General features: G+C 42.4%; 1 protein-coding gene across 1 annotated transcript in view; it reads right to left on the minus strand.

Annotated features, from left to right (window-relative positions):
- Window positions 1–24,757, minus strand: part of PDE6C (phosphodiesterase 6C) — a 674,049-nt gene extending 649,292 nt beyond the window's left edge. The window contains exon 1 of the mRNA XM_069611351.1: window positions 23,752–24,757. Coding sequence (XP_069467452.1) covers window positions 23,752–24,243 — 492 coding nt within the window. The 5' untranslated portion in view covers window positions 24,244–24,757. The remainder of the gene's footprint in view (window positions 1–23,751) is intronic.
- Between the last annotated feature and the right edge of the window lie 375 nt (window positions 24,758–25,132).

Genomic DNA, 25,132 nt, shown 5'->3' on the forward strand with positions numbered 1-25,132 from the left:
TCTTACAAAGCACTCATCTGTGCTAGGAACTCTGTATCACATTCAAATAGGACACAGTATTAGCACAGATCACAAACATTTCTCAAAAAAGAAGTTACACATATACTTAGGATGATAGAGTTCTCGTGCAACATTCTATTCCAAATAAATTCCCTATTAACAGTTTCAGTTGATCGTACAAATTGTGCAAAGTAAACTATCCTTTGGCTCTTAAGAGCTAAACAAATAAGAAGAATATGTTGGAGTGATTCAACAACCCCCTCAACTTTGCAGAATCAACACCATTGCCAATCTTCAGGGTATCTACTTCTAATACTCTTAATTTGATTAGTTTAGATCACATTAAATCTAAAACGCATAAAATTATTGCGTAGCCTCTTACACGGGTACTTCTTCAAGTATCCTTCCATAGCTGGTGACCATTTCCATGTCGAGCAAACCTGATTATACAGTTTAGTCTCTAAAATTGTATTCACTGTATTCTGCCATTCGAAGCCCATAAGGCTTTCTTTGATTTTGGCTGGTTTATTGAGCATTTTTGTGACAGACAGAGCCAGGTTTCCAAGAAATTTCGACGTCTCGTTGTGCAAGGTGTTTGTGAAAGGATTAGTCACTTCCTTGCCTGCACACGCATAAAGTTCCCCCTTGCTTGATATTTTACATTTTCTCCACAAACACATTATTTTCCAAATTACCAAGGATGAGAGGGATTGTAATCCAAAAATCGTACCTTATGAGTTCTATCGGAATACATTTTAAGAATATAGGTAAGAAAAATAACACAGACCTCCAAATTTTACCCTCCAAACTCTTCAGGTAATCCATAAACTCATTTGCAAACAATTCCAAGCCATAAACAAGTCTCCGTACCACTTTCATAATGTAAAAATCCCTTAAAGGTACCATGGAAAACTTACCAAATTTCCTTTCTATGGAACGCATTTGCCTTATTGCAACTTCCGCTTTTAGTTTACGTTGACTTTTAATTAAAGCGCTAGAGCCCACCCCCGTGGTAGCCCAAGTATTTGAAGACAGGTTGAGATCTAATCGATTTGCCTTCACAAAACCAGGTAAAGGCACTTTGCCGCTTGTTGGGGCAGCCAAATCAGACAATAATTGTCTTAGTTGCATTGATTTTTAATAATAATTTGGATATAAACCTTTCAAACACTGTTATTAAACGTTGGAGACCCACCTTGTATTGTCTATCAGTAAGAAGTCATCTGTGTAGTCTTCCTAGGCCAACCATGAAAAGCTAATGTTGTTAAGTTTAGGGGAGACTAGCCCTTTATTGGCCAACGCGGCCTCTGCCCACTGGCATACAGGTTAAATATCGTGGGGGCTAAATTCTGATGAGAGAGGTGCCTTCAGAGTTTCGACAAACCTTTAGCCTGGTGTCAGAATAAAGAACAATCATGATGTCTAAAAGGTGTCTTGGCATATCTAGATCTCTCAACCGCTGCCATAGAATATTTCTGTCAACAAGGTCAAAGGGCATACTTAAATCCATTGATGCAATGAATGTCGGCCTTGCTCCTATTTTCATTGACTTGTCAGAAAAGCATTTTAGGAGTAATCCTGCACAGTCTGTACCTATATTCTTCTTAAAACCAATTTGTTTTGGGTCCAAAATATGGTTGTGCAAAATCCATTTCTGAATATCAAGGAGCACCAAAGAAGCAAACAATTTGGACTCAGGTTCAGCTATTGCAATTGGCCTATAACTTGAGGGGCACAGGCGGGATCTATTTTTAAACCCGGGTATAACTCTCAAAACCCTCCTGGACTGTGGAATGTGTTTGAAAAGCAGGATGTTGTCAAAAAGAAGGTACAGTATTTTAGCCCACAACATTGGGTTTAGCTTTAGTATTTTGTTAGATAAGTTGTTGGGACTTGGAGCTCCCGATTTTTTTGATCTTTTAATTAAACATACAATGCTTTCCACTGAGTGTTCCAAGGTCCACTTCAGTCTGTAATCTATCCCAATCCCCTCCTTCTGCTCACTGCTTTTGTAAAGCTTAGAAAAATGACCTAACCATATATCTTCTGTAATATGGTTCAAGGTTGAATCCTTCTGTGGACTTTCTAAGTCATTAATCAAATTCCAGAAATTAGAGGAATTTACCCCCCAAAGACTTTAGCATAGCTTCACCATCCAGTTGGGCTCTGCGCCCTCTGTAATTGATCATCCAGTTTTTGTAACTTTGTTTGATTTTTTTTTTCGTGATCATAATGCTCATTTCTGATAGACCTGATTTGTGTAAGTGTCTTAATTCTTTCCTCAACAGACATTTACGGTCGTGCACCTCACTGTCTGTGTGGTGGTTGTGAGCTTTGTTTACCCTTATCCTCTTGGATGCGTTAGCCATCAGTTTTAGAATATTGGTTGAAATCTAATGCGTGAAATTGGTTGCTGAATAATTGTCAGCCTATTGATAGTGGGATTACCATAGTTGCAGAGAATTTTACCATTTTTTTATGGGTCCATTTAATTCTATTACCCACAGTATTTGACATTATACCTTCATTATAAGTATCGGCCATCACATAGTGAGAATTAGTCGTTATTTCAAGGGTGAGCATGCAATGGTCACTACAGGCTGACTCTTTAACTTCAAATTTCACCAGGCGATTCGCCAAACCACCAGACAGGATAACATAGTCTATTATTGACTTATATACCCTAGCTTTCCAGGTAAAGTGATCATTGTGCAACAGATCAAGCCCCATTACTCTCCAAAAAGCATCCATAACCTCCCTCACAATTTGGCATTCCCACCCACTCTGACCTGGGTACCAGAGTTAGAGTATATCACATCCCCGGTCAAACGTTCAACCGAGCAGTCGGCGTTCATATCTCCAGCAATAACTAGCTGTCCCTCTGGGTTCTCGTGAATCCATGTTTCAATTGAGACCCCTAGGTTGGTTAACTCATTCTCTAGTTGTTGATCGGACTGCTCACAGGAGTTCCAGTACACGTTCACAATGAGTAAAGGTACACCCACTTCTTTGTCCCCCACCGAAAAAGACACCACCAGAAAGAAATGTGAAAAACACCATTCACTCGTTTTGACCAGTAGGATAGAATCTTTAGCTGCTATGATGAGTCCACCCTTAGGAAGTCCCTTAGTGCCACCATGTGCACAAATTGAAGACACATTAAAACCTTCCCAACACAGTTTCTCTCTGGACCAAGATTCTTGAATGAGAACAAAGTCTAACTGAACCAATTCCAACATCAGTTTCTCATTGTTCATTAATTTAAAGCACCCTCTCGAATTCCAACTCAACAACTTTAAACAGTTTTAAAGAGGTTTGTCCAGGTGTTTCAGCGTGTCAATTGACTCACACAGAGACAGAGCCAACCACCTCCAGTCCTGTTTTTCCGAGTTGGATTCCTGGTTACAATTCGACCTCTGATTGTTTACTTCTTGGTAACCCCATTCATTTTTCCTTGATCCTTAGTCAGATTAATACAGGTCGTGCCATGAGAGGCTTTCCACTTCTTATTTCCAAGACCTGTATTAGCTGTGATTCTCTCTGCTTTCCTCGGGGAGTCAGATAAATCACATGGATTAGTGGTGCATTGCGTCATTTTAACCTTAGGGGCTGGAATCAGCGGTGGATTGCTAGCACATTTGGACCCCCAGTCGTAATTGAGGTTAGTTATCTCAGAAACATTAGTAGTTAGAGTCGAGTTTTTAAAAATTTCAAAAACATTGTCCCTTTTCTTTTTCATTACATCAAAGAGCGCATAATCCCCCTCTGAAAATACGCTCTGCGAGGCTTGATCTGAGGTTTCCTTGGTATAGGGCAGAAGGCCGGAATCGATCCTACCCTTCCTTAGCCTTTCCCCTGGTCTTTCTAACACCAGTACCACATCAGCTGCCTCTTGAATGGTGTGTTCGAACTCGGAATCCCTCAATAAAATTCCTTGATGATTTTTTGTTTGCCTCACTTTTGTTTTCAGTTTAGCTATTTTTTTACCATGTCTTTTAGACATTTTGATTTGGAAATCAATCCTTCTCCTCCACTCGACTGATTTCCTTCCTCTCCCAATGCCTTATTCATTCCTCCTGTATGTCCTGCACAAGGAAGAACTGTCTGAGCCCCTTCCCCTCCCTGTGTTCCAGAAATTATTATTATTTCTCCTGTTGCTGGTGGCACCACTTGCCCACTAGGCATCTTTACATTGGTCCCATCCCCCTCCTCAGCAGGGAACTTTATTGATACATCCTTTGAAGCAAGAAACTGTATGGCTTCACCCATTCTAATTGGCAGCATCTCCACCTCACTAGATAATGTGGTTATTGCAGCCGCCTGCTTGCATAGTTGTAGCAGAATCAGTCTATTAAAGATACCCAGCATAACTGAGATGTCAGGACCGACTACTGGATAGTTAGGATCAGAAACTGGCCCGTTGATGTGGGGTATTCCTTTGACAGAAAAGTACTCAGAGAGTCAAAGAGATAGTCCTAATTAGGGGTAGTAGGTTTACATAAATCTTCCAAAGTGGGTCTCATGTCATTTTTGTCTTTGGTGAGCTTAGTTGATTCATCCTCCACAAACAGTGGTTGGAAAGGGTCAACCAAGTCCTCTGTAGTTTTTTCCGCTAGTGAGCAGTCTTGCACACACTGCAGCAAGGCATCCTCGTCTTCATTTGACTCCGGCAAGGGCAGAGCCGCAGCTCTAGTGAGACTAGCTCGTCTCATGCTTACTGCAGCAAAAAAATCCACTCCAGGTTCTTTCCTGAGCAGTGGGATTTTGTTCTTCCTCATGGTAATAAGAGTGCAGAATCAAACAGGGCTAAATCACTTGTGCCCCTGCTGTCTACCTGCATCTAGCGCACAGACAAACTCAAGAAATAGTAATTAAACACTCACATCAACTATGATTCATATCGTATGAGGGCCTCCTGCCTCCGCGAGCCGAACAGCCCAACAGCCAACACACTTGCAGACACTTCCGGATGCGTGCGCGAGATGCGCGTGCACTGCATACTTATGGGCAAGCTTTAGTTGGGCCAATGAGAGGTGCGAGGGGTGGATCACACGAAGGCGGGACTAGAAGAGGGAAAGAGAGAGTAAAAATAAATCAGTGTCTTTCGTAACGCTTCAATTGCAGAATTTAGCAACGGCGCCCGCCCCCCAACGTGTGTGCAAGCCTCAGTCCCAAAGTATTAACTTGAGTCTTGGCCGTAACACGAATTCTGTGTTTCCATGCAGTCAGCCTTCCTCTTGCCAACTGGTACGTTCATGCAGGATCTATCCTGGCAAGTCCAAGAAAGACATTTCCAAAGAGTGGTATGGAGCACAAAGCGTGGGGAGCAGCCCAACAGCCAACACACTTGCATACACTTCCGGAGGTGCGCGTGAGATGCGCGTGCACCGGATACTTATGGGCAAGCTTTAGTTGGGCCAATGGGAGGTGTGGGGGCGGATCACAAGAAGGCAGGATTGAGTGTGGCCGTGACACGAATTCTGTGTTTCCACGCAGTCAGCCTTCCTCTTGCCGACTGGTACGTTCGTGCAGGTGCTGTCATGGCAAGTCCAAGAAACTAATTTCCAAGGAGTGGTACGGAGCACAGAGCGTGGGGAGCAGCCCAACAGTCAACACACTTCCAGACACTTACGGATGCGCGCCCCCCCACATATACAAATGGCAGAGCTGCAATGGGATTCGCCAAAACTACACTCTATAAACAATGAAAGGAAAAATATGATGATTTTTAACTTGAATTGGAACACAATGGCAGTGGGTGAGCATGAATTTATTGAGAAGGTTTCAGGCTTGATTGACGAGGCCCTAATTGGGGAAGGTAAAAGATCTATCATAATCTGCTGTGATTTGAACATTAAATGTTTAGAAAGAAATGGGAAAGTCATTTGGGAACAGTACTTGCGCTGAAATCCATCTGAAAAAAGAGGGCTTGATTGGACTACTGTGATGGTTACAAGGGATTTACAAGTTTTGAATGGTCACATAGAAGGGGATATTCCAAGCAGACATACATGGACTCATGGTCTTGAAGTAGCTACAATTGATTATGTTTATGTCTCTCAAAATCTGTTGTCTTATATCAAAGCTCTTGAAGTTAGAAATACCAAGGCTAGTGACCACAGGTTATTGAGTATGTTTTGGTGGGCAGGGGAGGAAAGGAAGGTTGTTACGTTGGTGTAGAAGTAGAGGTAGTGAATGGGGGAAACAGGCTCAAAATGTCAAAGAAAAACATGGAGAGTTTTACTTCTCAGTTCTCAAGGGGGGTACATTTAGAGAAAAGGTCAGAGTCCACCAAGTGTGTAGATTATATTCCGTTTTTGCAGAACTTCATGGTCAGAAGTATTCCTCATAGAGGGAGTGAGTTTAAGTATCGGCATACCTATGGTAGAGCTATTGTGCTAAAAGGCGAGTTTTGAGAGAAATACAAAAAAAGAGTATGCTAAAAGCGGAATGGATCGACCTAGCAGTCATTAAGTTAAAAAAAGATCCGCTGGCATAAGACCACATTGATTCAGCAAAACGCTGAGGAGATGCTGAGAGCAATTTGCAAAAAAGAGCCACGTGCACACTGGAGTCTTATTAAGAATGAAAGACTCCCATCACACTGCTCTGAAAATAAACAGTGTATCGGAGTCCGCCTGGGTGGAACATTTAAAAAATGTGTATTCCACAACAGGCGAACCAGGCGATAACCATGAGCAAACTACATTGGTGAAATGGTATGTACCCCACGAGCAAACTACATTGGTGAAATGGTATGTACCCCACGACATTGAAGGAATCAGGACCCTAATTGAGAGAGCCAACACATAAAGAGAAACAGGCCCAGATGACTTAACTAATGCCATGCTTAAGCAAGAACCAGAGGTGTGTACAGCTTTTTTGTGTGTTTTGTTCAAGCAAATAGAGGGCCGGGGTAACATACCAGAATCACGTAGGAGAGCAATGGTGGTCCCGATATTTAAGAAGGGCAATAGGGACAATCCAAACATTTTTAATTATCGCCCTATTGCTCTCTTAGATGTCATTGGGAAGATCTTTGAGTCACTGTTCCTGTCACGACTAAATACTTGGTCAGTGAGGGAGAACTTCTGTAATATCTTCCAGACAGGATTAGTTTGTGGAGTGGGCACTAGCCTAAACATTACTTTGATCACCTTGCTAAAGGGTAGAGCTCTGGGAGGCAAAGCTGAGACCTATATTGCCTTTGTAGACCTGGTCCAGGCTTTCGATAGTATTTATAGGGCCAGGCTATGGGCAAAACTTGCAAACTGGAACTGATCAGAGGACCTTCTTTCGCAATTAAAGGCTCTGCACACAGGGACTTCCATTAGGGTAAGGCAAGGGTAATCAGGTGAGAACTGGGATTGATGTCACTAAAGGCTTGGGTTGAGTGGAAATTATTGGCATTGTATAGAAAATGTGTCCTGGATGCTGTGAGGAACCTGAGGGCATCATCACTTCTACTACACCTGGATCCTCCTCTCAGGTGGTCAGGGAAAGGCCATCGCTCTTGGATCCCGACCCTGGGAGTGGATATGCGAGGGAGGATCACCTGGGTGGTGGGACCTTGGGAGTGGGAGAGGATGTCTTTGGGTGAGAAATGGTATCCCCCTTTTCCTTGTCAGAATGAACCCTACCCTCCCCCTCCCTTTGTAGGTTATTGTCAGTCATTACCTATTTTTTACACACAAAATCTCCCACAACCATTTTACTTAAAGACAGGGATGAGGAGGAGGCGAGTGACAGTTATGCATACTTCTATTCATTCACACCACTTTGGTACTGAGATGAGTAAGACGACTGTAGAGGAATACCATTGCATTAGCCAAACATGTCCCGCTAATAGGCTTAACTAGGTATGCAGTGATAAAATTGCGGCAAAAATGTCTGTAAAAAGAATCGCACCAAAAATGCTGTGGTTTGACCCGTTAAAGGTGTACCCCATTACACCATTTAAGAGGAGCGGTGGTTGTGGGGGTGTCCCCCGCACACCCCTTAAACGGTATAATGGGTACGGAGGTTGTGGGGCTGTCCCCGCATCCTTTCAATGGATTGCGGTGGCAAAACCACAGCCTTTTTGCCGCAATATTTTGTGTCCACTGCCATATTTTCCGCGATTTTAACACATGGAACCATGTCTATGGTCAGGCAACTGGAGACAAGGACTTGCACCTGCAGCAATTTAAAAGGCACCAGGTGCATAAAAGGAGAGACCGCCACAGAGAAGAGAGAAACCTTCCTGGAGGACAGGACACGGCTGGCAGACATGGAGCAAGCTGGAAAGGGGCCGGCAGGAAGGATGCCGTGCGCAGCAGAAGGGTGAAAGAGGCGCTGGGGCCTAAGCGGTCTGTGAGAGGGTTGAGACACCTGCAGTAATCCTTGCCTTGTGTCCACGGCCAGAGCTGTGTGGCACTGAAGGCTCCCACTGAAGCCCCGCAGGTGGCTGGTAGCTTCTGCGAAGGAAGAGCAGAGCTACGCACAAAAAGCAGCAAGGAGTGAAGACGGCAAGCGCTGCTCACCGGGCTCCTGAGAAGCACAAGGGGAGCAAAAGGAAGCCAGAGAGGAGAAAGAAGACACCCGGATGAGCGGCCGCATAACGGTGAGTGTAGAGAAGGGAACACTCAGACGGGGGCGCTCCAGGGGCTGCAAGCAGACATATGTTAATGCCGAACAAACTGAAAGCTATGACCGTTGGTTTTGGATACCAAATTGAGAATTTATTAATGCCGAACAAGCTGCAAAGTGTTATTGATATTTTTAAAAGTGCAACAAGTAATATCGAACACAAAACTAAAGGAAAGATATGATGAGCATATGAAAATACAGAAAGTAAGTGATGAGGACTTATGAACAAAGTGAAAATCAAGTGATCAACACTTATAAATACTGTGAAAGCAAGGTGGTGGAAAGGGTTAACACCACGCAGTGAGTTGTGTGGAAAACACGTTGTGGTAAAGCTAAGACACTGCCAAGGAAAATCAGAAATGAATGTTCACCAATGACATCGGTTCAGAGAAAGAAAACCTGTGTTGGCAAGAAAGCCTGAAGACCAGAGAAACATAACAAAGTGCCGAGGGTTATTGGTTGCATGACCTGTAATGGGTGGACCATGTGGTCCGACAACTGCACCTTGACCGAGTGACCCCTGCTTGACAATAGTCAAGGAAAGCCAAGATAAAGAAGCTGTGTTTTATAATAGGTTGCTGAAGTAAATGATAAACAAAGCAATGTGTGAACTCTTGAAAAGCCTGACCTGTAAATGTTTTTAAAAGCCAAGAGATTTGAACTGATTATTGGTTTTGAAGCTGGAAGAGCTGACATCTTGGGGAGGGTAGTCCCGAGACTTTGTGAAATGTGTTTAACTCTTGGGGAAGGGAAACCTGAGGCCTTGTGGAACTGTTTTGAACTTGGGGAAGAGGAAGCTGGAAAGTAAGCCAAGAGCTGGATGAAGCGCAGAACTTTATTTGGAACAGTGTTCCTTTTGTTGCTGACATCCTTGCACAATGTATACATTTAATTGTGAGGGCGAGTATAGGTGTTGAACACAGACAGATTTTTTAGTTGAACTTGCTGGCACAGACTGACCAGGTGGGGAAATCACACTTTACCATAAGGCAATTTAGGCCTTACTCCATCCTGACAGATACGAAAAATGAAAACTTTTTTAGAAAATTGAATCTGTTGTCTGTGTATTACTTCATGATGCCTTCACAATGCCCCCTCACTGATTTTCGTTATAATTAATAATGAAATGGAAACAGGACAAGATAGAACATTGGGGTGATGAGAAAAAAATGTAAAAACTTGCTAGAAATGTTATGCTTCTCAGAAGATGACCTAAGAAGAAATCCAGATAGGGTCAAATTGAACCTTTTGAAATCTGATTGGATCTTGACTTCTGAGGAAGTAAATAGGTTTAAATTATTTAACCACCTGGCACAGGAACACAGTGCATTTGGCACTATGCCAAAAACACTTGTGTGAGTTCCCCAACAGCGATTTCAGGTCCCAGTTTATGAGGGTTCGTCTAACTCTAATGCCTTCAAAAGAAGTACTGTCAGACTTTGCATTAGACCAAGAGTGGTGCAATGTGACTATTGTAAAATACTGGGATCAGTTGGAAACCTTGTAGGGGAGGAAGGAAGATTGTCCCAGCCTCCCCAAGTGCTTTCGGGTGTGACAGAGGCCTGTAATTGAGTAGTAGGGGATCAGGGAGGTAACAGGGGGAGAGGGGTGTTTGTTGGGGCTACATTGTCGTAAGGCTAGTGCATGTTTTAGCTTTAAAGTATACTGGGAATCACGCACCATTTTAGATAACAGCAGCCATACTGAAAAAAGTATTGCGCTACAGTTAGGGCTGCAGGCCCCTAGGCACATGTGGGGAAGTAAGTGATTGTATGCGTGAATAGGTTGTAGCATGGGCACCAGTGAGAAAAGCCAGAGCTGCAGAGATTCATAGACCTTCAATTGTCTCATGTTGCCAGTATTTGTATCCCAGCGAGAATGCAATCTGTGTGAACTATTGAAAAGCCTGAACTGGAACTGTTTTGGAATGCCAAGAGATTTTAACTGATTATAGGTTTTGTAGCTGGAAGATCTGACATCTTAGGGAGGAGAACCCAGAGACTTCATGAACTGTGTTAACCTCTTGGGGAACGAAACCTGAGGCCTTATGCAACTGTTTTGTACTTGGGGAAGGGAAAGCTGGAAAGTAAGCCAAGAGCTGGAAGAAGCTCAGAACTTTATTTGGAACACTGTTTCTTTTGTTGCTGACATCCCTGCACATTGTATATCTTAATTTGTGAGGGCAAGTATAGGTGTTGGACACAGACAGACTTTTGAGTTGAACTTACTGGCACAGACTGACCAGGTAGGGAAATCCCACCTTAGCATAAGGCAAGTTAGGCCACACTCTATCCTGACAGATAAGAAAAATAAAAACATACTTTCGAAAATGTAATCTGTTGTCTGTGTATTACTTCATGATGCTTTCACAATGCCCCCGTGCCGATTTTCGTTATAATTAAAAATGAAATGGAAACAGGACAAGATAGAACATTGGGGTGATGAGAAATAAATGGAAAGACTTGCTAGAAATGGTATGCTTCTCAGAAGATGACCTAAGAAGAAATCCAGATAAGGTCAAATCGAACCTTTGGAAATCCGATTGGATCTTGATTTCTGAGGAAGTAAATAAGTTTACATTATTTTACCACCTTGCACAGGAACCCAGGGCATTTGGCTCTATGCCAAAATACCTGCGTAAATTCCCCAACAGCCATTTCATATGCCAGTTTATGAGGGTTTGTCTAAATTTAATGCCTACCAAAGAACTACTGTCCGTCAGACTTTGCATTAGACCAAGAGTGGTGCAATGTGGCTATTGTAAAATACCAGGATCGGTTGGAAACCTTGTGGGGAAGCAGGAGTGATTGTCCCAGCCCCTGCAAGCACTTTCGGATGCGGCAGAGGCCTGGAATTGAGTAGGAGGGGATCAGGAAGGCTACAGGGAGTAGAGGGGTGTTAGTTGGGGCTACAGTATGAAAAGGCTAGTGTATGTATTAGCTTTGAAGTATACTGGGAATCAAATGCCATCTTCAGCATGGTGTGCCACGTATTTCTCGCCCGAGTGTATCTGAGTTTGGTGTATTGTCCAAGAAATATTACAGCAACATGTGCAGTATTTGCACAGTCAATAAACGAATAGGCAAATAATAGCGGAAGCAACTGGATATAACCTATATGTTATCAATAGTATAATCCTAATAGACAAACATGAGCATGACTCACTAGCCCACATTAGAGCCTTGAAAAGGGCCACCAAGGTCGAAAAACGAGTTGGCTTCACAGCTGTATGAATAAACGGAAAAGTTTGTTTCATAACTCATTTGTAGATGCTTGCCATTAACTCCGACAACATTTATGTATGATAATTCCGTATTAAGACTAGAACGGAGCTTGCGTGTGGTAACAAAGGCAGACAATAGATTGATAACCCAATTGTTGTTGTGGCATTGGGCATAGCTACACAACCTGTGACCACACAGCAATTGCTACCATCACTTTGAATAAGATAACCCCATTAAATGAGTGACTTACTCAGCGCAGTATCTAGTCTGCCTATTTGCTCAAATACCCACATTGTAGGATTTCATGACATTACACCAACGTCTACCTCCATACCTCAACGTCTAGCCATCCCTTTGCAACAGCTGTAAGTCTGTCTAAACCAGAGACTGACATTTGGACCTGGAAAATGGTATAGCGACAGAACCTAGAGAAACAGCTCTTGAGTATTTGAAGGCAAACTCACAATCTTTGTGACATGCATGTCTTCCTGCATTGTAAATATCTTGCAAAGGGTGTCACATCACCAGACCATAGAGCACTGTGCCCAATACCTGACATTATGTTCTTAAATATCAGTGCGATAAACCCAAGATTAGTGAACGAGAAACTGATAAAGACTTGCAGAGCAGTTGGAAAACCTGAACTTGTAATATCCTTGTAAAATAATGTTTGAGATTAATCTTTCTACTTGTTAATCCTCTTTCATTAACCAAGTAACTTAGGGGAAAATTCTCTCAGGAATTGTGTAGGACCAATGGATAAGGCATGTATTTTCAAGCATATATCGATTGATCTGAAAAATAATTCCAATGATTCTTATCTTCAGTTTTCTCACATTTATGCATGCAAAACACACAGGCCGGAAACTGCCATCTTGTGCTAATTGTGAAAACCAAAGGATATTTCACAACCTAGTCCCCGGGGATCCCGTACTCAGGTGGCCAGGGAAGGGCCATCACTTTTGGATCTCGACCCTGGGGGTGGACAAGTGATGGAGGTTCACCTGGGTAGGGATCCTTTGGGGTGGGGACAAGCACCCAATTGTGAGAAATGGTATCCCCCTTTTACAACAGCCCCCCTAACCCCCGTCCCTGCTTATTTTATGGGATACTACAGCTCCCACTACTGAGCCAAGGAAGATGAGGAATAAGGCAGGCAGATTACGTTTACTGACTGGCAATGACTCTGTCCCTGTAATGAGGCCAGGTAGAGTCAGGCACGTAATCCTAACTATATACACCTGCCACTTGTTAACATGCCAGTTCAGGCAAATTAAAGGTGGCATGCACAAGCACACTCTGAGTGAGGCTGGGTACAAAAAGGAACAGCTCTTTCGGGGCTGATGCGAACCAAGCGATGGAAGTCAGAAGGCCTAGGGGCTGATCTGCAGTTGCGAAGATCGAGAGAGAGCCAGGCGAGAATTCCACATCCACACTTTCGGGAAGCCGTAAGCGTTCCAAGATTGAAACCGAGTGAACAGAAGAAAGAAACTTTCAAAGTACTTGAAAGCAGGCTGCAATCCTCCCGGGTGAACAGCAGAGTTGGGGAGGAGTGGAGGAGAAGTTGGAAACGGCCTTGACTGTTGCATGAAGAGTGTTGATGAAGGAAGATTGATTAACACAACCAGTGAGTTATTGAAGGCAACTAAAGTCCTGTTTGTGTGAAAAGCAAAAGTAACTGTAACTCAAAAGTTGAAGGTTGCACATGGGCCGATAAAACGCATTATGAAAAGGACAATTGCTGAACTGTATACAAAGTAACAGAGTGGTCCTGCGAGGCAAAATCGCACATTCGAAAGGTAATGTGAAATGTTCTGAATTGATTGGGAACCAAAGGCAAGAAAGCAACCACGATCCCGAAAGAAAGTGTAATTAATTTAAAGCAAAGTAGGTGAGCTCTGAATCGGCAAAGTTTAGGAATTCTGGAAAAGGCCTGGAAGGCAAACCAACGAGGATAAGAAACTACAAGTACAAAGAGGCATTGGTGTTCTAAGAGGAGGAAGATTGTGGATTGTAGAATTCACATATGCCTTTTGGAAAAGGCCAAGAAGGCAAACCAGAGAGGATAAGAAACTTCAAGTACCAAGAGGCATTGGTGTTGTAAGAGGGGGATGATTGTGGATTGTAGAATTATTGAAAGAGAGGTCAAGGTGGTCATGCATAGGTCTATTTAAAATCCTTGCAGTTTTGAAAGTCTTTGACAGTGAAAAGACACCTGTGACAAAAATGTGGGGAAGGTATCCTCCAGAACAGAAAGACAGGCTCGAGCCCGGCAGAGAGAAGCCTGTGCAGAACTGTGCTATAAAGTGGAAGGTGAAAGACAGACTCGAGCCCGGTAGAGGAAAGCCTTTGCAGAGCTGTATGATAAAGTAAAAGATGAAAGACAGGCTCGAGACCGGCAGAGGGGAGCCTGTACAGAATTATGTGATGAATGAACAACGTGAATGTGACAAGAGAGGCAGGCACGAGCTCGGCAGAGGGAAGCCTGTGGTGAATTGTGGGAAAGTAAAAGTCAAAAGTGGAACAGTATATTTATGACAAGGGGGACGAGGCCTAAGGAAGTTATTGACCTATTGACCTACCACAAGATTGAAGCTTTAGCCTGAACTGTTAAATTGTACCATCAAGCCAAAGTGTGCAAAACTGAAAGAACTGTGCCATCCACCTATACTTTTTAGGAAGCACTCTAGACCCCATGGTGCTGAACGTGGGGAAGGGAGCTGTTATTTAAGCCATTCTGACATTTCTTTTTAGACACTATTTTCCTTTTGTATTCCCTTAACACATATGTCATTTTCAGAAGGAGGGCAAGGTTATTTTTTTTTAGTATAGGCCTTTTTATTTTGACTAGACTGGCTAGAACTGTTTATTATGTATTTAGTGATTACTCCCATTCTAGAGTTAGGGCATGTTAGGAATTCTACCAACCCAACCAAAATACCAAATGAAGGTTTTTAAAACTTGTATCCATTGTGTCTGTTTCTTACTATGTAAGGGATTTCTATTAAAAAAAAAATTACATAATTGACAAATATCTTTAGTAAACCAGATTTAATTTGTATATTTACATCATTTATTTTTTCCATGTGCCAATGCGTACTTTTCAAGTTGGGGCCTATTCCTCTTGTCTTTACACTATGGTTTTTTATAACATGTCTGTTTTTTCTCAGAAGTTTTTTGCACATGGCATTTATAAAATGAAATAAACCTCAGTTCATTACTTTATCCAAATTATAAATGTTTTATTTTCCTCTAACAGTTGATTTTCTTATTCTTCAATACTCCACAATTATGGCCTCCATTTAGTCCTACCTTTACAAGCCCGGGTATACCAAAGAGGAAATGTTTGAGAGAGAAAGTAGCCGACAAGATGCTGAATCTTGTGATGAATCATCCAATCCTGATCCTCGTCGCATGGAAGACGTTTCCACTCGTGTACCTGCTATCAATGTGAGGTAATGCCAACGTTGGTGGAAAACTGCTGTTGCAGAGAAAGCTTGGGCTGCTTGGCCTACATAGCCGAAGAAGAGCATCTACTGCTATGTGTTACACAGCTGCATGACTTCAGGATAGACTGCCTTACAAGATTCTAGTGTCTTTGTGGAACAAGAACTCTTAGTTAAGACATTTAAACACAATCCCCAAGGTGGATACCAGTGATCGAGGAGAAGGGAGTCATTCTCCTGGTGTGCTTTATGTTGTTTGTGTATATAGTGTTAGAGCTAGAGTTAGGTAGTTTTGGAAAAAGGAAAGAACTTTTTCATTTGGACAACCACCCTGACGATGAGCACCCAGGTTTTCCTTAGCTAGGTAGGAAATACCCTTTAGAATAGGGAGAATTAGGCTTTTTTTATTATAGTTTCATAAAGAAGCATTCATATCATGCCACACCTTTGCCCGTCTCCTTCCTCCAGCATGCCACACCCTGTGTCATAAAGTAAAATTAAGTGAATAATTGTGAACTGCTCATATCTAACTTCACCAAATATAAAATATGAAAAAGTGGGATACCCATGGAATTGTGAAAAAGAATGGCCAAGGAAAGGCAGTACAAATAGTAGTGTACAATCACAAAGGACAGTAGAAGCTGGGGAAGTTTCAACCAAGTGATTGGTGTCTCATATAGGAGCAAGTGTAGCAAACAGGCCCATCCTGTAAGAGGTGGTTTGGTGGGTTCTCCTCAAGACAGTTCTGAAAACAAACAGCTTAAAATAACACATTGTATAGCACAATATTTAGAAAAATTTGGATAAATACCCATCTGGTTAACACAATTCTAAAGGGAAACGCATTGCATACCATAATACCACAAAGGCTAGGACTATCACAGTGCACGTGTGTCTGGCCATAGTAAATTATGTATGTACACAGCATAAAACTGCATCCCTAAAAACAACAGTGGAGGCACAGCAGTTACATCTTTGTGCAACATCACCTGAAGTACATCCTGATCCATTGTACATTCTGCCACTACGGGGAAAATGTCAGTCATATGCCAGTAAAAGTAGACCAGTAGTAAATATTGGGCCAGTAGAAATTTCAAACCAGAGTTAAATACAGTGGCAGTAGATTTTAATGGACATCATTTCTCTGGTGCCAGATAATAAAATAATATCAGAATTTCTATTGCAAATTAGGATGCTGCTTCAGCATGCTATGTTACTTCCAAAGTATATTCAAGTGTGTGGTATTGTCCAAGGTGCTGTAAATAACATCAGGGTGTTGCTCAAATACTAAAAGGTGCTTCTGGGAGGCTCGATGTGTCAACTTTTTAAATATACCAGAATGCAGTTTAATAGTTCAGCCTATCAGTTAATTCACTCCATTGCCCATTTGTAAATTGTCAAGCAAGTTTTATTTAGAGTTATGCTTACACTGCCAAAAATAAGCAAAAGCATGTTGATAAAGTCCCTTCAAACAAATGTTGATAGAAGTATATCATGGCTTTATTGTATTAGAGGTGCGCCTCTGTGTGGGTTATTATATGTAGACTCAAAACTGACCCTATCTGCGTTTTCCTGGCTCTACACAGTCAGCTATTGGGTATAGTGTGGAAGACTGAAATACTGCCGGTTGAGGTCATGAAATCTTCCTCTCCTTGAGTCCAACTTAATGAAAAATGTATAAAGGTTAGTGAAATTCCGGACGCTGAAGCATAGTCTGGAAATACATGGGGGACCTGTACGTTCTTCTTATATGTGTTTATCCCGCAACCAACTTCATCCAAAATTGAATCCTGCTCGTTTTTCACAACACAGTGACGCTCCAGTTTACCACATTGTCATGTTAGTTTCTACCTTTACAACAGATAATGTCCATGCCAGCTTCGTATAGACTCCAGATAATAACTATGTCAATTTCAACAGTGCCATATAACTTTCTTTGCCCCAGGACATTGTCCCATGCCATTTTGACATTACTCCCAGAAGTGATCCATGCCACTTCCACGTACCCTAGAAAATGGCCCCAAACTGTTTATATGTTGCCACAGATCATTCCCCAATGCCTTTTCTATATTGCCACCAGCATTGTCCCATCTCACTCTCACATTTCCTAGCACATTCCCGGTGACATTCCACATTTCCCAGCACGTTCCCGATGACATTTCTATATTGCCAGTAGTGCCTCAATCCTCTGTTCCATTGTGCCTACAACATTACTTGGTGCACAGACAGCCCTGTAAATCTAATGCAAACATTATGCAAATGCACACTCATACAGATACTCCCACGGATATCCCAAAAGGAGGCTTAATTGGATCTCTAGCCCATCTGACATTCTGGTACCTGGCACAGTGTACCAGTACCCACAGGAAGAGTGATGGATCATGCAAAACTGCGTGATCCCCTCCTGGGCACGACTGAAAGGTCAGGCCGGCCCAGAAAGGAAGTCATCCAGCACTGGGTGCCTTCCCACACCCTTCGCTATTCCTGTTTGCACCTCAGGCTTTGGCTGGGTCATACTTGCTGACCTGGCACCAGCCTGTGACAGACAGGAACAGGGCAGTGTGAAGGAAATCCTTTCCCTACACCGGGGATCCCTGTTAGGGAAGAGGGCTGCCACCATCAACATATGGCATTCTTGGTCCTTGTAAATTCAAAGGCTGCTCACTGAAATGTACTTATTGCATAAGAGAGCGAGTGTCGCCGTATGTTGAATGAGAGAGCGAATGTCAAACAGATAACCGCTCTTTAATGAAACTTGAATTGCATTGTGCAGTGAACGTGGAGGGAGCAGACAGAGTTTATATTCGGGTTCACACTCTTCTGCCTACAAAAGATGGGACAATGCTGCACAAAAGATAACATGCAGGAGAGGAGGTAGGGATGCACTACCACTTTACAAAGTGTAGACAACACGTAGGTATAATGTAATGCTTCTTCAGGTGCTCTGGGTAAATCCCCAGCTAGAATAAATAGCTCATCAAAACATGACGAGAACCTGGCCCTCCCAAGGGATAAACCCGAATGGCTTTATGAAATGACTCTACAACTTAGTATCACAAACTGTTTGTTTTCAGTTTTATTGTGCTGAGTGTTCCAAAAAATGTATTTCCTGCTTCTGCAGTCAAATGTGTGGAGGAAAAGTACTTCAATACATATGTGTATATCACAGTGATTCAAATCAACGTTGAGTTATTTTACATACTCGTGTATTCCCAAGTGTAGTAAAGAACAAATAAAATGAATTACGAAAACAGACCACAATATGAGAAGCAAACCAACAAATAGCTACATTTGTAACCAGTTCTTATAATCAACACTTCTCATTAAGTTCATAACGCGTTTTGGATTCTAATCCATCTTCAATGATTTGAATCACTCATATATACATACGTATTGAAGTACTTTTCGTACATACATTTGACTGCAGATGCGGGAAATACATTTGTTTTTATCACTGAGCACAATAAAACTGATAATAGTTTGTGATATCAATTTGTAGAGTCATTTCATAAAACCATTAGGGTTTATCCCTTGGGAGTGCCTAGGTTCTCATCATGTTTTGATAAGCTATTTTTCTAGCTAAAAGAAAACATGGCCACCCTTGTAAGATGATTCAGAAAATTGAAAAATGATGTGTTCAGTAGGATCATGACATGTTTCCATGTGTCTGTCTTCCTCAGCTAGTTGTAGTTCAATGTCTTGATCATAGTAATCCCTATCCATAACCACTAGGGCACTGCCCTTATCAGCCGTTTTCAAAATGATATCTTGGTTATTCCACTATTTTGAGATGACCTGTTGTTCACTGTGCGAGAAATTACCCCACAACTTATTTTTGAACGAGATATGCTTAAAATCACCCAGTACCCGCTTTTGGAAAACATCTAGAATGGAATTTTGTACTGGTGGGGAGAATTTGCTTTTTGGTCGCATCACCAGATATTCACTTTATTCAGATGAATCAAGAACTTCTGCTGTGTCAAAAAATAGTTGAACTTTCATCTTCTGAGTCAGTCAGAAATAGTCAATTTTCACTTTGAGACGAGTACTTGAGTACCGAGGTACAAAGGAAATACCTTTTGTATTGTGCGTCTTTCAAATAAAGTCAGATTGTATTGGGAGATGTTTATGACAAGGTCTACTTTATCAGAATAGTTACCTTCCTTATGGGATTTTTTCTTCTGACTTCGTGTTGTTTTGGTCTTTCTAAAAAAGAACTTTGTCTATTAGATGATGACGATGACCCCTCTTCTACTCTAACCATGTACTGCCCCTCAGCCTCTCCTTCATCATCTAAAACTACTTCTTCTGTCTTAACACTAGAGACATCTGATTATGTTGTGTCTGATAATTAATTCTTTCTAGGAGGCTGTGCTGTTCTCAGGGATTTTTTATGTTCATTTTGTCCATAGTAATCATGCCATGTGTAGACAATATCTAGTTTATAATCGATTGTGTCTCTCCTAAACTTTCAAACTTTCTTAGACTCAATGTCTTTTCGATATTTGTCCAATTTGGAATTAATATCCTCTAAAGTCTCTCGAATTTGTTCACCCATTGTAAATGTGGTCAGTGACAGCTTCAAGCTAGTAATATCACATTCAATCAAATCTAAAGATTTCGGTAGTTCTTCTATTGTTAATAGGCTAAGAACCAGAGAACACTTATTAAGGAACAGTTGCCAAAGTTTAAAAAAACATGGATTCTCGATGCACCAAGTTGGTTCTAAATTAACCCACAAACCTCTAGGTATGTGTTGTGCCTTGTAAAATTGCGTGAGGGTGGTTGTGTGGAGTTTCTGATTAATTTCTTTATGAATGAGTTTCTCTAATTGGTTAATAACCTCTTCTGGTTTTCTGATACCTATACTTTCATGTTCAGTAACTTGTATTATATATAATAATAATAATACAAATAATAATAATATCTAGTTTTTTATAGGGCTACAAAACTGCAGGTATCTAAGCATGGAAATAACAGCTTATATTATTCTCCCACTGGGTGGTACTCAACTCATCAACCTCGAAGGATGAAAGGCTGAGTTGGCCCTGCCGGGATTCGAACCTGCTTCAGCCGACTAAGCACAGATGTCAGAACGACCACTAAACTCGCTGTACTATCTGACCGGCTATCAAATGGAGAATCCAAGATACTTCTTCCCCAGGGAAGCCCAGTGTTTCTCCTCTATTCGGTGTAAGTGAATCAATCTTAGAAAATTACCTATCTACTACGTGGGTATAATTTAATGCAACTTCGGTGCTCTGGGTAAATCCTGCGCTAAGAGATGAACAACTAATTAGAAATAAAATAGCTCATCAAAACATGACGAGAACCCAGGCACTTCCAAGGGATAAATGAAATTACTCTACAACTTAGTATCACAAACTATTACAGTTTTATTGTCCGATGTTTCAGGTGTTTTGCACCTCATATCTATATTAACATCTCATCCCAAGTTCTTTATGTCCCGACACATAACATTCTCAAGAGGACCAAATGTACCTGATCATATATACAACACCTCAAATAGCTAATAACAAGTAAACTCAACAAAGCAAAGCCACAATAGAAGAATGCATCGTCATAGCATAATAAAACCTAACAGCATAGACATGAGTACGCTTTGAAGTGTTCATATCTGATGATCGGTAGGTAACTAATTACAACACCACATAGCAAGGATATACCCTCTCTTTGGAGTTACAGTGTAGGGACATAATCCTATGTACAATTATATTTGTAATCGTAGGGAGGCAGTCTGCCTTCACCTGAAGATGGATCACAATCCGAAACGCTTTGTGAACTTATTGAAAAGTGTTGATTATAAGAACTGATCACAAATTTAGTTATTTGTTAGTTTACTTCTCATATTGTGGACTGTTTTCGTAATTCATTTTCTTTGTCCTTAACTACACTTGTGAATGCATGAGTATGTAAAATAACTCAAAGTTGATTTGAATCCCTGTTTTATACACATATGTATTGACATACTTTTCCTACAAACATTTGACTGCAGAAGCAGGAAATACTTTTTTTTATCACTCAGCACAATAAAACTCAGAATAGTTTGTGATATTAAGTTGTAGAGTAATTTCATAAAACCATTAAGGTTTATCCCTTGGGAGTACCTACATTTTTCATGTTTTGATGAGCTTTTTTCTAGCTAAAAGAGAACATGGTCAGCCTTGTAAGATGATTCAGAAAATTGAAAAACTATTTTATGCTGTTTTCCTCACTATCGACCTACTCCTTTTTCAATCTAGCATAATCCATAAATTTTATATGGGTAAACAGTTGTATATTTTTCAAATCATGTTCTGCTAAAGGAGGATTGTTTTACCCATTAAAAAATGCACTTTTGTAAATTTAGAAAAAATATAACGTTATTCAACTTGCTTTTAACCATGTGCAATTTCCCTAATGAAGACTTGGATGCACTTTTGTGAGCAATTTTCAGCATGAATAGTTAGGTTTCACCAGTCACGTGTAGGGCATATCTGTGAAATAGCGACACCGAGTACATTAATGTAGGCGTAACCGTAATTAACTTACACCTGGACTAAGGTGTAATACTCTACCTTGCACCTCCCTGAATTGCCCTGAAAGCGCGCGTCTTGCGTGCGGCAGCACTATGATGGGAGTGGAAGGGCAGAACTCTGCTCCTGGGGAGGCAGCAGGTGTCTGTCTGGTACTTTGATACAGAGCAAAGCATTTGGCCTCAGCTGAAATGCCCAATCCCAGGCCTCCTTATCCCCCTGATCCCTTCTCACGTAATCAGCCTTGGGCATTTAGCGGGATTATCCCAGAGCTCTCAGAGTGGTGGTGAGAGAAGACACGCCAGCTACACAGTGTCACAAGGAAAGCAGCCGAGGATAGTGTGTGGACAAAAGCAGGCAAACATTGAACAAAAACAAGAAAAAAACACCTGCACGAAGAGACTTTTTTGCAACTAATTGGTATATCACTGGTAGCTATGATGTACCTAGATTTACATTGGTACATGATAAATTACCTTAACCTACACTCATGCAGTTTCAATCCAAATATTTAAGACTGACACAAGACTGGGTAATTGGGCCTCATTACACGGAAGGTGGTAAGGGTTAACGGTCATCGGAAATGGTACCGGTGACCGTTAACCCTTACCGCCTTACTACGAGGTCCCTTTGCGGGTTGGTACTTTAACGCCTGCTTTTTAGCAGGCGTTAAAAACCAAACCGCAAAGGGACCAGGGTGCTAATTACGGTACCGCAATTTGCGGTACTGTAATTAGCACCTTCCCCATTCCCATTATGCCCTATGGGGCAAAAATGGGAATGGGGAAGGGCAATGGGGGAAGGGGGAATTACCGCCCCGCCAACCTTGGAATTGGGCAGTAATTCCCCTTTCCTCCAAGGCGGTGCCAGTATTTTACCGGCATGGACCAAGGTGCTAATAGCACCTTGGTCCACCGCCTACCGTGTAATGAGGCCCATTGACATTCAAGCAGTGGGCCTTCCATATAAAATTTTCATTTACATCCCTATACATGGAAATATTGTGATGGAATTAATTTCACATTGTATTTAAAAGGTTGTCTTCATTTAGTCTTAAAACCTCAAATATGCTTGGGTTATAAGTAAGGCTCCCGTTTTATGCATATCTCGTTTTTGGCCATTTTATATGTATTGAACCATGTTCATTTTTTTGCTACATAAAAAATAAGTTTCAACTAGTATTTTTCCACATGTATTTGCAAGAGCAAAACACATTAGCACTTGGATGCCGATGATAGGAAGCTTCTAAAGCGGGGTTCTTACACAGCAAGTGACAGTCGGTGTATCTGCAGTCACTTAAACAACTTGAACATGAATTCCCTTCCATTTAAAACCTCTTCGTTACGTTACTTTGCACAGCCCTTGCCCTGTAATGCTTGATTGGCAATTTATAGCCCAGACCAAGAGACCTGCATTTCCCCAGGTTTTAGGAAAGGAAACAAAGTGAATTCCATCTGTAAAAATCCGCAAACAAGTAAAACAGAGAGCTGTGTAGTTATAAATTTAAATGACAGATGCAAATATTTGTGCATACACAACTTGAGGAGCTTTTTAAAGTTTTCTAAATTAACATCAGGTATCTGCGAGTTGGACATACACATGTTTTGGGAATATAGAACATGTGGCTGGTGCTTTGGGAACCAGGTAAAAAGCAGTAAGGGTCGTGCTGATGTCTGAGGACATGTTAAGAGACTGCGGCGGTCTTAAATGCAAAGTCGTGCCGCATGTGTGTGTACACGTGCACGCTGCACTGGGATGGGCACGTACATGAAGGGAACGCAGGATGGTAAAGTTACTGTACCCAGCCTCGGTATCAGTTGCACAATAAGACTTCCTCGCGCGCACATTGTAACATGTGCCACACACAGCACTGCCACACAAGTGTTGGTGGCACGGTAAGTGACCCTGTGAACCTACCTGTCTCACGTCGGGAACATTATAGGTCTTCTTGGTATGAGCCACCCATCCCACTATCCCAATGTCTAAAGGAAAGACGATTTCGCCGTCCGGCAGCACCAGGTTGTCCTCGAGCTTGGAGCTCTTGGTGACGTTGAAGAGCCGGGTGGCAAGCTCCGGGATGCCGTTGCGGGCCCTGTACAGGAACATGCTGCAGCGGTCGGCCTGCAGGAGCTGGGCGAGCCTCTGCAACACCAGGTGGATGGTCTTCAGCATCTCCAGCTCCCCTCCGCCTCCGGCCTCGTGCATCCCCCGCACCAGCTCAAACATCACCTCGGCCTCCTCCAACTGCGAGAGCTCCTGCAGGGAAAGGCCGTCCTTTAGGTTCACCTGCTTGTCTCTGAAGATTGTCCCAACTGTGCTCACTCGCAGTTTGTTGTCAAAGTACTCCTGGGCAAACTGGGGGTTGTTCTCCAGGTATTTCTCAACGACATCTTTCCTTATTTCACCCATGTCTTCCTTGTTGTCTTAGAATTGCATGGCCTTGGAGACGGGTTTGGTGGGAGGCAGGGGTTCTAGTGAGGTGCTAGGTTCTGCATACAGCACAGGGCCGCCCCATGCATGCTGGATGCAGCCGTCCTGAGCCGCGCCAAGCCTCCTTCTCAAGCATCCCAGGTCCGACAGACGGTGCAGGGCTGGCTTAGCGGCTGCTTAATGTGGGATCCTGGGGGCTGCTAATTAGGGAGATGTCAAGACGTTAAACCTCCTGAGCGTGCTTAGCCCACAAATCCCACGCACATTTCAGGCTAATGTGTCTATTTTAAGGCCCCCGCGGCTTGAGCGCTACAATGAACACGAAATGGAGAGTCTGCTGGCCCCATCCATGGCACCTGTTGGTGACAATGTTAGCCGTTTCTACTGCTGTTCGCGACTTCCCACTTTTAAAGTCAAGTGTGGAGAGGTGTGGAGCAATGGAAGGCTTGCTGCATCGCATGCCTCACAAGAGGGCTAATCATGCCCGCTGGAAGCGCATCATTTGTTTGTGCCCTGTCGCTGTGGAGTGCCATTCTAAGGGGCAGAGGGTTAGAGTGATTACTTTTAATCTCATGACGTGCTGGGACGTAGACGGTGACCGCCGCAGTCACGTGCTGTGCCTAACGTTCCGCTCCAGTGCGTCTTCATGAGGCAAAGGCGAGGCACGCAGGAGCCGTCGCATTAGCAGCATCCTTTATTTTACAGCGCGAGGCATAGAATACAGGCCTCAACTGTATATAAACCAGATATATATGTGAACGTGGAGTTCTATGTTTATTTAGCATGCTACCTTCGAGGTAAACGCCATCTTTTAAGCAACATCCCTTCAAAGTTCAAGCACACGATCTATTGCCGCGGCGGAATATAC

This window comes from Ambystoma mexicanum, chromosome 8, assembly GCF_040938575.1.
Source record: "Ambystoma mexicanum isolate Mex_15411 chromosome 8, UKY_AmexF1_1, whole genome shotgun sequence".
Taxonomy (NCBI): Eukaryota; Metazoa; Chordata; class Amphibia; order Caudata; family Ambystomatidae; genus Ambystoma; species Ambystoma mexicanum.